The sequence below is a fragment of the Trachemys scripta genome, chromosome 1, assembly GCF_013100865.1.
Source record: "Trachemys scripta elegans isolate TJP31775 chromosome 1, CAS_Tse_1.0, whole genome shotgun sequence".
NCBI classification, from domain to species: domain Eukaryota; kingdom Metazoa; phylum Chordata; order Testudines; family Emydidae; genus Trachemys; species Trachemys scripta.
Genome location: NC_048298.1, coordinates 149,238,365 through 149,254,686, shown reverse-complemented (window position 1 = coordinate 149,254,686; position 16,322 = coordinate 149,238,365). Strand labels below are relative to the sequence as shown.

At 44.6% G+C, this 16,322-nt stretch overlaps 1 protein-coding gene across 5 annotated transcripts in view; it reads left to right on the top strand.

Annotated features, from left to right (window-relative positions):
* The window catches only part of QTRT2 (queuine tRNA-ribosyltransferase accessory subunit 2), a 21,061-nt gene extending 4,749 nt beyond the window's left edge, over window positions 1-16,312 (top strand). For 3 of the 5 annotated variants that reach the window (XM_034789114.1, XM_034789133.1, XM_034789124.1), the window contains exons 3-9: window positions 1,298-1,353; window positions 3,826-3,902; window positions 6,261-6,470; window positions 7,583-7,782; window positions 10,935-11,086; window positions 14,460-14,577; window positions 16,006-16,312. In XM_034789114.1, the coding sequence (XP_034645005.1) occupies window positions 1,298-1,353; window positions 3,826-3,902; window positions 6,261-6,470; window positions 7,583-7,782; window positions 10,935-11,086; window positions 14,460-14,577; window positions 16,006-16,237 (1,045 nt within the window). In that variant the 3' untranslated portion in view covers window positions 16,238-16,312. Of the gene's footprint in view, window positions 1-1,297; window positions 1,354-3,400; window positions 3,478-3,825; window positions 3,903-6,260; window positions 6,471-7,582; window positions 7,783-10,934; window positions 11,087-14,459; window positions 14,578-16,005 lie in introns of all 5 variants that reach the window. The other 2 variants (XM_034789150.1, XM_034789141.1) reach the window with 2 other exon arrangements.
* The last annotated feature ends 10 nt before the right edge of the window (window positions 16,313-16,322 follow it).

Below are 16,322 nucleotides of genomic sequence, written 5' to 3'. Positions count from 1 at the left end.
GGGTCCGGAGGCAAGGGGGCTGCCTGAAGCCCATAGCGCTCGGGCAGCTCGGCTCTTAAACAGAGCCGAAGAGTCAGGGGAGGAGCAGAGCCGCCATTTTCCTGGACATGTTCGGCTTTTTGGCAATTCCCCCCGGACCGGGGTTTGAGTGCCGAAAAGCCGGACATGTCCAGGAAAAAGAGGACGTATGGTAACCCTAATATAGCTTGATGGATTTCCACTCCATACGGCTAAATGCACCCCCTTGGGAGCTGCCACCCGATGTGCAAAGACTACCCCTGCTTCTGTTTTCCCTGCCAGCTCAGGACTCCAGCACCCTGTCTTGCTGAGCCAGCCACTCCTGTTTGGCTCTAACACAGATCCAGGGTCTGAATCACTTGTCCCAAAGTTGTAGGTTTACCTGAAAACAGCTTTGTGTTCTCAGTTTCTCCATTGGAAAGAAGAAACAATACTTCCTTGCTTCACCAGAAGGGTTTCAGACTTACCTCATTAAAATTCATCAGGACAATGAAATTATAGAGATACAGCTATTTCACCTCAGACCACATGATGTGAGACTGTTACAGCCCCAGATAGAGAGTATTGGCATCTTAGCTCAAGATGTAGCCGCTCATGATTTTTACCAGTGGAAGTCCCTGATTCAGTCCCTGGTATGTTGGCCAAGATGTTGACCATCACACTCTTTACCTTATGGTTGGATTTCTTGAGGATGGATGGGTTGCTGCGCATTTATTGTAGGTGAGAGCTAAGAGCAGATGTATGTAAGGGGAAGCCTTTTTTTGAAAAGTGAACAGGATGGTGTAAATGGCCTTTCCCTGTTTCTTTATGACTTTTTGTAAAACTCTCTAATGAGAAACCTCTCATCACCCTAATCTAATTCTAAAAGTTGTATTCTTAGGCTGCATGTACCTTGACAAAAACGGGACCTGTAACTCCTCATTTGTGCAGATCCACTGTGGTACTAATGGTGGAAGTTGTAGTGTAGACAGGGTTTAGGTTTCTTTACCATTATCTAGTCTAATCCAAATTTGGACAACACTTAGTGAAGAAGCCTGAATCTTATCTATATGACAGCTCCATCTTGCAGGTACAGGGGCAACAAGATCTTGTGAGATTTGGTGTAGTGACTATGTCATTCCTCCGACTCCATTCTGTGGCTGAAACTTCAAGGCTCTTTTTGCAAAGATTGGAGTGTGTCTTCTAACATACTGAGGAATTAGCTCATCCACAGTCCTCTCTGCAGGTTCATTCTCATTATTTTTTTTTCTAATGTGTATTCTTTTATGTTTGGACACAGGGTAGAACTTCACGAGGTCATGGAGGAATATAAGGAAGGAACTGGGAAATTTATAGGTAAAATTCTGTGTGTGTGTTTAGATGTAGTCTGATCCCATCTAATGCATCCTTTACACTTCCATGTTGCTTGGTGCAATGAATTAGGGGACAAACTGTCCATCCCTAGAAACTTGAGTGCAAATCTGTTGTGGATCCCAAGTGAGTTGTGTGAGAAGCTCTTTTTTTTCTCTATTCAAAGTGGATTTAATGCAGTTGTAAACTATTACACTCACTACAATAGAAACTGAAGTTCTCTTATTCACAGTTACAGCTTCCCCCACAAGGCTCCAGCAATGGGCTTCAGCACTCACTTGGAGGGACCCAACTCTGGGTTAAGAAGGGAGTTGAGTATCCCTGGACTTTTCAGTCCTTGACATCTGTGCTGTGAGTGTTAATAAGTGCCATTTGTGATGATTTTTTTGGCGATTTTTTTTTTAACACCTCTCCCACCAGAAACAATACAAAGAACATCTTTCTTCACGCAGTCCCCAGAGGGTAACAGCTTTCAGGTCCCTGCTGATCTGGGCTAGGTTATTTCACCCACAAAACAAAATCAGTTTAGTTTGATACAAAGCCCTCATTCAGCCTCGGCAGTGCAGAGCAGCACAGAACAGTCAGTCTCACTTAGAAAAGTGGTAGGATCTCTTGACGGGTATTCCTGCCCCTAGAGCAGATCTGTTCTGTTCACTGAAGGAACTGTTTTGGGTGGCTGTCTGGGGAAGGAACCATGTTACAAGCCTGCAGAAATCCCTGAAGGGCAAGCTTAAGAATGTGGACAAACTAATCTTGCCATCCTTTCAGACCAGTGGGGAGCTCACATTTACCTATCCCACCAAACTTCTCCTTATTTTGCTCTCTTTGTTCTCCGTCTTTTTTTGCTTTGCTCCATGGTGGCTGGCTGGCTACAGAAATGCTCCTTTTGTTTCAGGAAGAAACACACACAGGAGTTTAGACCAGTTGTGCCCTTCACCCCCCAGGTAGCCAGGGAAAGAGAAGTAAGGGCTCCAGGGCCTTTCACCAAGGCACCACTTATCTACCTTAAACAAACTGACACTTCCTGTCTTCCTCTTTCCCCACTGCATCACAGTCATCTAGCCGCACTGAACCAGTGTCATCCTCTGTGGTCCCCAGGACTCCTTAAAGGAGTTGTTTGCACATGAAACCTTAATTGTGGCATTTCCTGGTTCTAGAATTCTTAACATTGCAACTTTTGAGTTTTCCTGATGTAGTTTTTTTATGGTATATACACAAATTTGTCATGTCCCCTGTGTTGATTAGGAATATATTTATGTGAGTGAAGACCTGACTCTGCATTCTTTATGCACCCAAAATGCCTACTGGAGGGAGTTCTGAGTGCAGAGAATGCCCAGTTAGAGGATTTAGACAATTTTCATTAATTGTAGTGGAAGTTATGGTTGGAATTTTCAAAGGAGTCTAAGGACATTAGGTGACATTCACTTCCCAGTGAATTTCAGTGGCATTTGGGTATCTAACTCCTTGGGCTCCTTTGGAAGTCCCAGCCTTTGCATCAAATCCTCTAGATCAGGGGTTCTCAACCTTTTTCTTTCTGAGGCCCCCACAACATGCTATAAAAACTCCATGGCCCATCTGCGCCACAACAACTGGTTTTCTGCATATAAAAGCCAGGGCAGGTAGGGGTAGCAAGCAGGGCAATTGCCTGGGGGTCCACACTACAGGGCCCCCCACGAGGCTACATTGCTCAGGCTTTGGCTTCAGCCCCAGGCAACGGGGCTCAGGGCCCTGGGTTTCACCCCCATGCAGTGGGGCTTTTGGCTTTCTGGGCCCCAGCAAGTCTAACCCTGACCATGCTTGGAGGACCATCTGAAACCTGCTTGTGCCCCCCCACGGGGCCCCGGACCCCTGGTTGAGAACTACTGCCCTAGATGGCTTTGAAAAATCTCTATCAGTATCTATAAAACAGAGACCTTTATTGCATTCATTGCATCTAGCTTGTTCTGTGTCTTGTGAAATGATCATAAATCTCTCATTGCTACAGCTCATTCTACTATCTTGGTGTATACATTGCCCTTCCTTTAAACTCCAGGTCTGAGACTGTTTATGTCACCCAGCCTAGACGATGTCAAGTGTCAGATGTCCCCAGAGCATTCATTCAGCGGACAAGTGAGTCAGCTGTCATTGCGTCTGGTTTACTTTTGACAGCAGTAGCATTAATCAAGTAAACAGTCCAAAGGCGACACATAGTTTGTGGTGTTATATAATGCTACTCTTGTGGTTTTCTTCGCCCCTCCCTGTAACTAGTAGAATGTGGACAGAGCTGTCCAACTGAATGTGTTGTTGCTATGGAGATCAAACAAGCCATGTCTGTCTCTGACGAAGATGTCAGGTGTGTGCATTTATTCCTGGGTTACCCTTTTTGTAAATTCCTACCCATCTCTTAGCAAGTTGCCAACATAGCCGTAGTGGTCTACAAGATTACAGCTGACATTTATTTTTCTGTTGTGCCTCCAGGTATGCCAGAGTCAGTGCTGTACTGCTCTCTCCATGACCCCGGTACCCCCTGCCCATCTGGCTACAACAACAACAAGGTACAGCGAGTGTAAAAGCTTATGAGGAGTCCAACTTAAACCTCACAAAACTTATGTCTCCTAGATGCCATCGTGTGTGCCCTGCTTAGCAGCTACAGACTGCCCTCTTTGGGGTTATAGGAAAGTGAACCAGTGTATGCTAGGATACAATGTCCAGATTTTCCCCACCATCTTCTGTTGGGGTTTAAAGTGGAGGTATGGTCTGATAGAGGCACTTTTTTATGCACCAGACCCGCTCCTGGGTGCTCTTGTCCTGTCTGCTGACTTTGTAGGGCCACACAAATATGGATGAGCAGACTGGATTCATGTGCAGTTGATTATATGTCAGTTAAAAAAGTCGTGGCTTGTAAATTGAGCAAATTTTCTCCAGTTTTATTGGCAATAAACATGGAGCCCTAGGAGACCATATCATATTTTGAGTCTCACTTGTACAGCCACACATTCAGGAGGACCACGTGAAGGGAAACTTAGTGCTAGTGGAAGGTGCTGACGTGAGTGCCCAAGAGTAGGAAGTTTTGTGTATATTCACAGATTATGTACAGCAGCAGTTCAGGCTCCTTGCACACACTTTGCTCTGCCCTTGCTGCTTACTGTCGTGCCTCAACCATAGGGAAGCCACCCCTGAGGGGCTGCGGGAGGGAGTTTAATTTTCATGAACCATTCAGTCTTGGAAGTATCTGGTGAAGGTGTCAACAAAAGGGGATAATTATTTTTTCTTTTCATGGTGGTGATTTTTGTGAAGAGGACGCCTGGGAACTGGGTTGAATCCCACCCTACTCATTTCACACAAGCTACAATGTTGTCAAATGGCAACAACTTCTTGTCGCTACTCACTTAAGGCTTGATCCTGCTGTCATTGAAGTCAGTGGTAGTTTTAACTTCAAAGGGAATAAGATCAGGCTGTTAGGGCCTGATATTGTGACTGGATCTGTACTGGCAGATGCCCACCCTGGTATGAAGTCTCTTTAAAGTTACTGAGACTTTTGTCATAAAGATCTGCTTTGCAGAATCAATGTCCCGGGTTGGATTTGAACCTCTGGTGTGAGGCTCTGTAGTCTTTCACCAGTCATCTGGGCCATCTCTTTCCCCATGGTTTAGTTTTATTAAATAAAATAGCCATTCTGGTAAAAAACCAAAACTCTGTTTACATTTTCCACATCAGCTTGAGAAGTGAAACATATCTGATTAGTTTCACTTTGTGGGTCTTGTGCACTAACACAATGCTGATTATTATGGGTTTCCAGTGCAGCGGAAGAGTGAATTTTATATTTAAATTCAGAAAAGCTGTTCAATGAACCAAAAAAGTAATACAAAATCATGAAAACACGTGCATTCATGCTAGATATTGTAAAATCCTATTTTTTTTAAATGTAAAGGCCTAAATTACTTGGGTGTCCATTAAAAACCTAAGATCACACGTGTAGCAAGAACAATAACAACTCAGCTGGAGCAATTGCCAGGCAGCCCAGACAGCGTAATTACATTTTCCACAGAAAGAGATGAAATACATTGTGCCCATGGTGGTGATGGCTTCAATAACTCTTCCTGAACTCTCGTTCAGGCCCATGTGTGATGCTGAAGAAGGCTGGCACTTGAAGAGCAACGCCTTTGTTTGCTCAGAAGCTTGCATGCAAGAATGACCGTGTTGGGCCAGTGCTTTATCTTCCTCATATAAAAAGCCTACATGGGATAGTATGAGAATAATGAAAATGGAAGATGAAGGCCAACACACACAGACATACTAGGAAGAATGGGAAAACATTAAGAGAACTTAATTTCAGGCCTCACATCTGACCACTTGGGAAATGATGGAATTACCCTCAGGAGTGTGTGTATGTATAAGTTCACTGTTGTGTAGGCACTGCAAAATGACTTGCAATTCCTTTTGCCATAGTTGGCAACTATTCATGGGGTATAGCACAGGCTGGGAGTCAGGAGATCTAGGTGTTTTCTTGCTCTGCTACTGATTTGTTGGATGGCCCTGGGGAAGTCACTTCAGCTCTCAAGCCTGTTTCCCAACATGTCTGGGAGGTAGATTAGTGTTGCCATCCCCATTGTAAAGATGGGGAAACTGAGGCATTAGATGACGTGACTTGCCAAAGGTCTCACAGGGAGTTAGTGTCAGAATCAGGAAGAAAACCCAGTACTCCTCATTCCCAGTCCCCTGCTCAAACCACTGGACCTTCATGCCTTATGCTAGAAGCGGTTGGTTTTCTGAGCTGTGTCCCTTTGAGAGTTTGTCCAGGGAATGTTATTGCAGTGGCAGGCATTTTACCAGAACCAATTGTTCCCCTGAAAGGTCTCTTAACCTCTTCAATTAACATCCATCCCTGTGTTCCCTTTGCTTGCGTTTGACAGACAGTGTCCATATGGGGATATGGAGGGCGAATGGAAATGACAGCTTCCAAGTTCATAAGCATGCAGCGTGCTCTCCAGCCAGATTGGCTTCAGTGCCTCTCTGACGGAGACACTATTTCTGGTGAAACCTCCAGAAAGCGGGCCAAGAAGTCTGTGGACCGGTCGCTTTCCTTCCTGGATGAGTGCCTTCAGCTGCAGGAGAAATCACCAGTAAGGTCCAAATGTATCAGGGGCAACAGCACTGCAGCTGCTTTTCTGTGTGTGCTGAGCCTTGTGAAGATCCCAGTGTGTGAGCAAAAAAACACCTAGTGCGCACAGTGGGGTTAGACCTGAGTGATTTTAGGGTTGGAGTGGAGATGGAAGTCTTTAGGCTATCCACAGATCAGGTATAACATGGGCAGCAGCCTAGCAAACTTCCCTCATGCTGCCCTTGTCCTTGTGCCTCACCCTTGACCCAGACAGACTAACCTCTAGGAGTGAGGAGGAGTTCAGCCTCCATGGCTTTTAATTCCTTCTGTTTTCACAGAACAGTGGTCTCCTATCCTTTAGAGTCACATTGTATTCCTGGGTAGAGCAGGGGATAGGATTTTCTCCTTGTTCAGAAATCAGAGATCCCACCTACCCTGCCTTTCCATTTTATTTTTTCCAGCGTTTACCCTGTCTAGCCCTGTGTTGCAACCACAGTCCGCCTAGCTGACGGGAACTGAATAGGACTCGTCAGTACTACTCCTTAGCCCTTCCAGTGGGTTTGCGAGACTTCCCCTGTTCCTAGTGTTGGGGGGCATGGCTGGACCTGGACTAACGAGGAGACCTAGCCTGGGGCTGCCAGGAACTGACGCTAGAAATCCCTTGAAACGCCATGAGACACGCATAGTGGTGGGTGACAGCCATGGTAGCAGTAAGGCATTGGGGCAGGGTCTCCCTAATGTGTTCTGCATTGATACTTGACATTTCTTTAGTGCTTTTGCCTAAGAAACACAAGGCAGGTTGCCAAGTTGGGTCAGTCGTATTGTCTCTTTATGGGAGATGGGGATAATGAGACCCAGAGATGAAACGAGTTGCTGGCAGCATCAGAAACAGAACCTTCATATTCCCCTGTTCTAAACCCTAGACTACACTACGTCCTACTCGGTCCTAATTGATACATCTGAGGAAGGTTCAACTACCACTGAACCCAGCGGTGCCCAGGAAGCAAATGTAGAGTGCCAAGTGGCCAGACTCTGTGCCAATGCACCAACTCCTGGGTGGTGGTGGGCTTTCCTGGAACAGCTTTGTTTGGGGAAGTGCACTTCTCTTACATTTGCAACTTTCACCTGGGCCAGGAGCTGCAGGGCAGTGTGATGGTTGGAGTGATCGAAGGCGGGGACGTGTTGGAGGAGAGACTCAGGTCGGCTAAAGAGACTGCCAAGCGACCTGTGGGTGGTTTCCTGCTGGATGGTTTTCAGGGACAAGCCATGGCCAAGGAGACCAAGCTGAAACTGATGGCCTCTGTCACAGCGGAGCTGCCCGAGGATAAACCAAGGTCAGATTTAAGGGGGGATAGATCAAAACCCATGTGTTCTGCTGTAGGTATTGACCACAGAAATTCATTTATACTCTTGAAGGTTCTTGAGTGAGCCAAATGCTGAGTCCTTTGCTATTTAAATACTGACTTTGATGGCCCCAATTTTACTTTTAAGGAATAGTTGGCACAGGGTGAGAAATATGGAACAGCCCACAGTATGGATGTGATCTCTTCCTTTGGGGAGGATTCAGAATTTGGGTTCAAACCTATTTCTAGACAGAATCCTGGGTGGGATTGGTACGAGCCCTTCACCTTTGGCCTCCGTGGATCATGACTAACTTGGAACATAGCTAAAACATGTCATTGCAATCTGCAGTGAATGTTTATCCACCTAGTAAAAACTCCGACCCGGTTTGCTGTAGCTGTCTCCTCTCAGCAGACTGGAATATCGGGGGGGCTGCAGATCAGGAGTGAGAGGCATTGGCAGATGAGGATGGGGAACACTTATACATTGTCTGCATGAACTGTGCCTGGCTCCAGCCATTACCAACAATACCCTGAATCTTATAAATGATAGACACTCATTCAAGATTCCCAAAAATGTTTATAAACATGCCGGAGGGTCCAGAAAACACAATCCAGTGCATGTGAAGAGTGCTAAGATGGTGCAGTTGGAGTCTTTTGGGAGGAAGGGGTAAACACAGATGCCTCGTTTATACTCTTCTGTGGCTCTTATGGAGCTCAGGTATCGACTCAGTGAATGCTGTCTTTTCCAGTGTTTCCTGAGGAGAATGATTCATGCTCTGCTACCTCCTGTGGCTGAGCTTCCCACTCAGGACCCCCTTGTCCTGGCCACCTTCCAAGACTTGAACCCTCAGTTTATGGTGATCAAAGGGAAGGGAAATGCAGGAGCATGGTTCTAGCCTTGCAGTTATCTCTTGCTCAGAGGTACCTGGAGTTTGGAGCTCTCCATAGCTCATGTTGCTGCCATCCAAGCTACCTTAAATAGGTTCCCCAATGAGCTGTAGAGTCTCATTAGTCCAACTAACCTGAGTGACTGTACAAGTACATCCACCTCATCTATCAGATAGTTTACTTCTCTGTTTCAGACAAGTGATCCTGACCGCTCTTTATAAGAGTAAAGGTGTTAGCCTTGGGGGTCCTGTTTGAATTTCACTTGGTACTTACATCCCATTTTCTTACATTTAGTTGTAGAAGCTATTTTACACACACACACACACACACACACACACACACACGCATGTACGCATGCCACTATTAAAAATGTGTTGTGTAGTTGGTGAAGAACAGGTGTTGTGTCCCACTCCAAAGATGGCTGCTTTTCTATGGTGAAGGAGTATAGCCTATGTACATAGTCTCTAAAGCCCTTTGGGATCTTTTAGGATGAAAGATGCTGTCTAAACCTATTGCTTAGAAGGTTTTGTCTTCTCATTGTAACCAGAGCATTCTTAGAAATCTCAGCATCTGCAAGAAAGGTTGTATACCCTTGCCCTCTGTAAGAAACATTGCAGTCAGGGAGTTGATCACATGTATAATAAGTACTCATTGTTTAACTATTAAATAGCTTTTTCTTCCTATCTGGAGCAGGGAATGTAACAAAATCATCTTGTAAGCTTTTCCCATCCACATTCTGTGCTCATACAGATCTTATGTAATTATGGTCAGAAAAATGACTAAAAATGGCACCTTATTACTGCACTTCTCAGTCTCTGTGTATTTTCCTAGTGATCTGTTCATGGCCGTACATTAGCTTTTACTGTTGTCAGCACAGCCAGTGCACCTGGGGGAAGCACGACTATTATATTCTCTTCTGCCTCACCCATCCTCGACAAAGCTGCCAGCTAAATTAGGACAGGAGCAGTATCTGTGTTACCACTGATGGCGTAAGAGGCAGGAAGAGCCCAGCTGGATTGCCAAGTCCCGGGGGAGTTGATAGTTCTGGCTGTTGGGGGGAAATTGCCTCTTAGGAAAATCAGCTAAAAGGAAATCCCCTTGTGTGAACTGGGCACATTTGAGCTGGACATGGGGAGTGGAGGAAGGGGGAGGAAAACTGAGCCCTCCCACAGTGACTTTTCACATTAGTGCCTCTTCATGCAGACAGATCCCAAACACTTTATAAAGTAAATATGTGCTTCTCTCCCCCCTTTCCCCCTCCCCGCTGAGATGTATCATCTGCTAATACCCTTTGCACCTATTGGAATCTACTCCCATAGCCTTCCAAATACCTTCTACTCAGGATCAGCTGTCGATTATCTCCCATGCACCGTGATGGAACAGTAGGGTGAAATAAGTTTGAATTCCTTTCTTTGCTCTGAGGACCCAATTCTGTAAACACGAGTAACATTACTTGCATGAATAGTCCCACTGCCTTAAGGAGGACTACACACAAGTAAAGTCACTCACGTTACCTATGTGTTTGTGGGTTCCGGTTTTGGGAATCCAACTCCACCCACCATCCTTGGGGTGGATTTGTGACTTTGTTGCTGGAGTTCAAAAGGATCCTCCAACACATGGAATGGTGCTTTGCTAGTTAGGAGTCCCATGTAGTAAATAAATTCCCGTATCTGGTAATCATTTGCTACCCAGGGCATAGAATGTGCAACAAAGTATCTGACCCAGAACGTAAGGTGTGAGATGGATCGTGAGATAGAATCATTGTACATGGGTGTTGAGGGAGCCAAATCACTTTAAACACAATTTATAATGTTTTGACGTTATTCTTGAGTTAATTTGTGACTGGTGTAACCTTCTAAACAAAGGCAGAACAGTGGGCACTGGGAGGTAAGGGGAATTCAACTGTGCTGCTGTATACCAGACAGATGGGACGTGGGAGAAGCATGGTCTCATGATTGGTGATAGACCATGTGTCAACTTTCACCCTGTTTAATAACTGTAGGGCTCACATGTTACTGTTTCCACTGGCTGAAACACATTCCAGTGTATTCCACTCTTGGGGTTTCTTATACCTTTCCTGAAGCATCTGGTGCTGGTCACCGTGAGAGGCAGGATGCTGGACTGGTTGACTCTCAGGTCTAATCCATTAAGGCAATTCCTATGTACCCGTGTCCTCTCCTTAGAGAGAGACTGCAGTGACCCAGTAAGTTCCATTCAGTACACTTTGGACCTATATTGTTTTATCTCTCTCTTAGACTCATTCATGGTATTGGCAAGCCGGACGAGGTACTCGAGTGCATTGAAAGAGGAGTGGACGTGTTTGAGAGCTTTTTTCCCTACCAGGTGACAGAGCGGGGCTGTGCCCTATCCTTCAGCTACAATTACAATCCTGACCCTGAAGCTGCAGGTAGATTTTCATGATAGCCTTGCCATTGTGATCGTAAGATGATGTAACAGTGGTATCATGCCCAACATAGTTCATGCTTCACAGTCATCTTCCATGTACCTCATTTGTCACGAGGAAAAAGTATTATAACCACTGAAGTCAGAGAAAAGCAGCTGAGTCCTGCTCGTTCCAGGGGAGAAATTACTTGGGATGAAGGTAAGCAAAGAGAAATTGAGACCTTAATTTAGGACCTGGGTTATCCAAATCCAGTTAACCAAAACATGGTTATACATCCTCTGAGGTTCATTGAACAGAAGCCTTTGTATGCCTGATCCTGTCATGTGCTGAGTCCCTAGTTCTCCCTTTGGGCCTGCGCCCACTGGAGTCTATGGCAGAATTGCCCTTACTTTCAGCAGGACAGGCTTGGGCCTATACATTTCAATGGGATTTGAAGGCCTGGCAGTGTCAAATTCAGTGTGTAATGTAGCTCTTCTCTCCCTCTCCAGCTGGGAGGTGTCGGGGAAGCCAGTCTTCTTGGGCAGTTCTTTTTCCTTGCCTTCACCCAGTTTGCTCCCTTGATTAATATAAATGCTGCCAAAATAATGCAGGTTAGTCAAATCCCCATGACACAAGGTATCTGCTTAAATGAGTAAGTAAAGGCTTGGTATTACACAGGGTCCCACCAAATGTCTGAGCAATGCAGAGAGACTGTCATCCTTCCTATACATAAGTGTTTTAATACAAAAAAGTATCTTACAGTTCTCTTAATGGTTGGAATCTAGTTTTATTTTTCATGCCTGGGTAATTCAAACCAGCTGAATAGACTTTCAGCACATTTGTTGTCTCATTGTTTCCTTGTGCTCCCTCCTCCACCCATCTGCATCCTTGTGTCTCGTGTCTTATACTTAGGTTGTAAGTTCTTTGGGTGCAGGGACGACCTCTTTTTTTCTGTGTTTCTTCAGTGCCTACCACAATGGGGTACTGGTCCATGACATGGCCTCGTTGGCACTATCCCAATGCAAATAATACATCATAGTAATAATTTCCCAGAAACATCCCCTCTGACTTGAGAGCAAACCTGAGAAATTTCAGATGCCAAGGTAATGGTTTGTGAAAGTTATGTGCTGCTGAAAATCCAGGTGTGGAACCTTCACCCATAACTGCATTATCGCTGCCACAGCAGTCAAGACTTTCTGACTTAAATTGTTCAGCCAAAAAAAAAAAAATCAAACTCAGCAACTGCAAAAAAGTGGATTGGATGCGCATGAATCCCTTGTCAACTCCAGCAGAATCTAAATCTAAACTGTGGTATGTAAATGTTTAAATCAGCCTCTGTACCAGAAGACTGGTGGATAGCTAATGTAATGCTGATTTTTAAAAAAGGCTCCAGAGGTGATCTTGGCAATTAAGCCTAACTTCAGTTCCAGGCAAATTGATTGAAACTATAGTAGACTATGGTAAAGAACAGAGTTATCGTGCTCATCTGTGTGTCTGAGATGTTGTGGAAGAATCAACACTGCATTTGTAAAGGGAAATCATGCCTCACCAATCTGTTAGAATTCTTTGAGGGGGGTCAACACACACGGACAAAGGTGATCTAGTTATATAGTATACTTGGACATTCTGAAAGCCTTTCACAAGGTTCCTCCCCAAAATTTCCTAAGCAAAGTAAGCTGTCATGGGATAAGAAGGAAGGTGTCTCATGGATCAATAATTGGTTAAAAAACAGGAAACAAAGAGCAGGAATAAATGGGCAACTTTCACAATGGAGAGAGATAAATAGCAGGGTCCCCCAAGAATCTGTACTGGGACCAGTGCTGTTTAACATATTAATAAATTATCTGGAAAAGGGAGTAAATTTTGCAGACAATACAAAATTACTCAAGATAGGTAAGTCAAAAGTGGACTGCAAAGAGTTACAAAGTGATCTCACAAAACTGGGTAGCAAAATGGCAGGTGAAATTAATTGTTGATAAGTGCAAAGTAATGCATGTTGGAAAACATAGTCCCAACTATACATACAAAATTATGGGGTCTAAATTAGCTGTTTCAATTCAAGGAAGAAATCTTGGAGTCATTATAGAATATCAGGGTTGGAAGGGACCTCCGGAGGTCATCTAGTCCAACCCCCTGCTCAAAGCAGGACCAATCCCCAGACAGATTTTTGCCTGCAATCCTTAAATGGCCCCCTCAAGGATTGAACTCACAACCCTGGGTTTAGCAGGCCAATGCGCAAACCACTGAGCTATCCCTGTGGATAGTTCTCTGAAAATATCAATTCAGTGTGCAGCGGCAGTCCAAAAAGCTAACCAAATTTTAGGAAACATTAGGAAAGGAACAGAAAAGATCATAATGCTACTAAATAAATCCAGTGTACACCCACACCTTGAATACTGTGTTGAGTTCTGGTCATCCCATCTGAAAAAAGATATTAGAATTGTAGAAAGCACAGAAAAGGGCAACAAAATTGATGAGGGGTATGTAACAGCTTCCATATGAGGAGAAATTAAAAAGCCTGGAACTGTTCAGCTTAGAAGAGAGACAACTGAGGGGGATGTGATAGAGGTCTATCAAGTTATAAATGGTGTGGAGAAAGTGAATAAGGAAGTGTTATTTGCCACTTCACATAACACAATAACCAAGAGTCACCCAATGAAATTAATAGGCATCAGGTTTAAAACAAGAAAAAGGAAGTACTTCTTGACACTACACACAGTCAGTCTGTGGAACTCATCACCATGGGATGTTGTGAAGGCCGAAAGTATAACTGGGTTCAAAAAAGAATTAGATAATTACCTGGCGGACAGGTCCATCAATGAGTATTAGCCAAGATGGTCAGGGACACAACCTCATGTTCTCTAAACCTCTGACTGCCAAAAGCAGGGACTGGACAACGGGAGGAATCACTCAATAAATTGTCCTGTTCTGTTCATTCCCTCTGAAGCATTTAGCACCGGCCACTGTTGGAAAACAAGATACTGGAGTAGATGGGCCATTGATCTGACCCAGTATGGCTGTTCTTTTGTTCTTATGTTAAGTTAAATAGATCAGTAATCCAGGTGATCACACACTGTGCAAAATGCAATTTAGACTGCAAGGATTTTTAATGACTTTAATAAAAGGAATTAAACTCAGATCAGCAAAAAACTGTGCAGCTATTTCAGTTCTGAATTTTTATCAGATTAGCTGAGTCCCTCCCACCTCACTCTTCTAGATCTGAGTTTGATCACTTACAATTTATTTGGCTTAACTGTTGTATGATAATTAAAGGAAGATAATGGAGATGGAAGTTCAATCTGTAACAAGGGGCAGCTGAGATGCCTCTTGTCAGAATATTTTTCACCTTTACTTGTCTGCTTCTGCCTATTGATGAATTGATACTGTTTTGTTACAGTCATTAAACAAAATGGGATCCAGGATGCAGGAAAAAATGGCACTGAAAAAGACATAAATGAAACCTCAAAAGCTGACCCAGAAATAACTTTGTTCGAGATATTTTTGAAGGAGAAAAGGTAAGTGGGTTTGTGTGTGGTGGCTTTTAAATAGTTTCTGTAGCCTTCACACTTGGAGATGTGATTTCATCCTCCATGCAGGGTCACACCTGGACAGTCACTGGACGGAATATCCACTGAACGGTTAGGGTGTTGCAGGAAATGTTGGTCACTAAATGGGTGGCCCTCTTCCCTCTGAGTTGGTATTGGACAAATGCCCCAGATTGATACTGGGGGGGCAATGCACTGCTGAACGTGTCATCTTTCAAATGACTTACAACCAAGGTTCTGACCATTTAGTTACTAAAAATCCTATGGCAATTTTCACAGTATGTTGTGGCCAACTTGAGACTCATTGAAGGGTGCTGATTTTCAGCTAGTGGCTGAGCCCCCACCCATTGAAAATCAAGACCTTTTTTTGTGTCTCAGGTTGGGCACCAAAAATGGAGGCACCCACACTTCTGAACATATTGGCCTATATTCCTTCTCTCCCTCCCTCCATCCGCCATAATATCAGCTATGTTACCACTACACAAATGGTGAACGTAGCGATGATGAAATCTGCCATCCCATAGAATCCTGCGTTTCAGAGGTGGATATAAAGGTCCCCCATGTGGAAAATGATTAAAATATCACCGGTGTGGCACCCTCAGAACACACTCAGTTGCAACCACTATTCTGTTCAGATAGTGCAGGGGTTCTCAAACTGGGGGTCGGGACCTCTCAGGGGGTCGTGAGGTTATTATATGGGGGGGGGTCGCAAGCTGTCAGCCTCCACCGCAAACCCTGCTTTGCCTCCAGCATTTATAATGCGGTTAAATATATAAACAAGTGTGTTTAATTTATAAGGGGGGTTGTACTCAGAGGCTTGTTATGTGAAAGGGGTCACCAGTACAAAAGTTTGAGAGCCACTGGACTAGGGCCTGAATCAAAAGCCGTTGAAGTCAATGGAAAGATTCCCACTGATGTCAGTGGGCTTTGGGTCAGGCCCTTAATGTTTGCTTTCACATTATATCCATGAATGAAACTGTGTTTATTTCCCTTGTTCCCCCGGTCTGTCAGTTCATTTTAGTGTGTTGTGATGCAGTGGGGGTGTGACTTTAAAAGCAGTAATTTGTTGATTTAATAATACCATACAGTAATGCAGGCAAAGCTGTTATGACTTATTTCATGTGTGGCTATAATATCACCGCTCACATAGCCTGTCAACTGGCATTAAAACAATGCTTTACTGCACTCAGTTCATGAACCTGCATGTAGTGCTCTTTGCAATGCAGTTAGTGTCAGAGGGGACCGCATCAGACTACACACCTCAAAGAGCTGGACTGAAACCCACAAACCTTTTGACTCAGGCCACCAAACAGCTGCTACGTGGTAACTATGGGTGCTCCCTACTACTTGAGATTAATTTTTTTTCCCATTGCCCTTTTACCCCCTCTACCTTCTTAGGTACCGGGATGATTTTGGTCCCTTGGTGCACGGATGTACCTGTTACTGCTGTCAGAACCATAGTCGAGCCTACGTCCATCACCTCCTGGTGACCAATGAGCTGTTGGCTGGTGTCCTGCTCATGATGCATAACTTTCAGCACTACTTCAGCTTCTTCCACTCCATCCGAGCTGCACTGAGAGATGACAGGCTGGATCAACTGAAGGAGCTCATCTTCAGGCAGGCACTCTGAGACCCAGGAAATGCATAGCCAGGCCAGTGAGTGTAGGGGAGAAGAGGTGGGAGAGAACTAGTGAAGTGGGGAAGGCTCCAGAAAT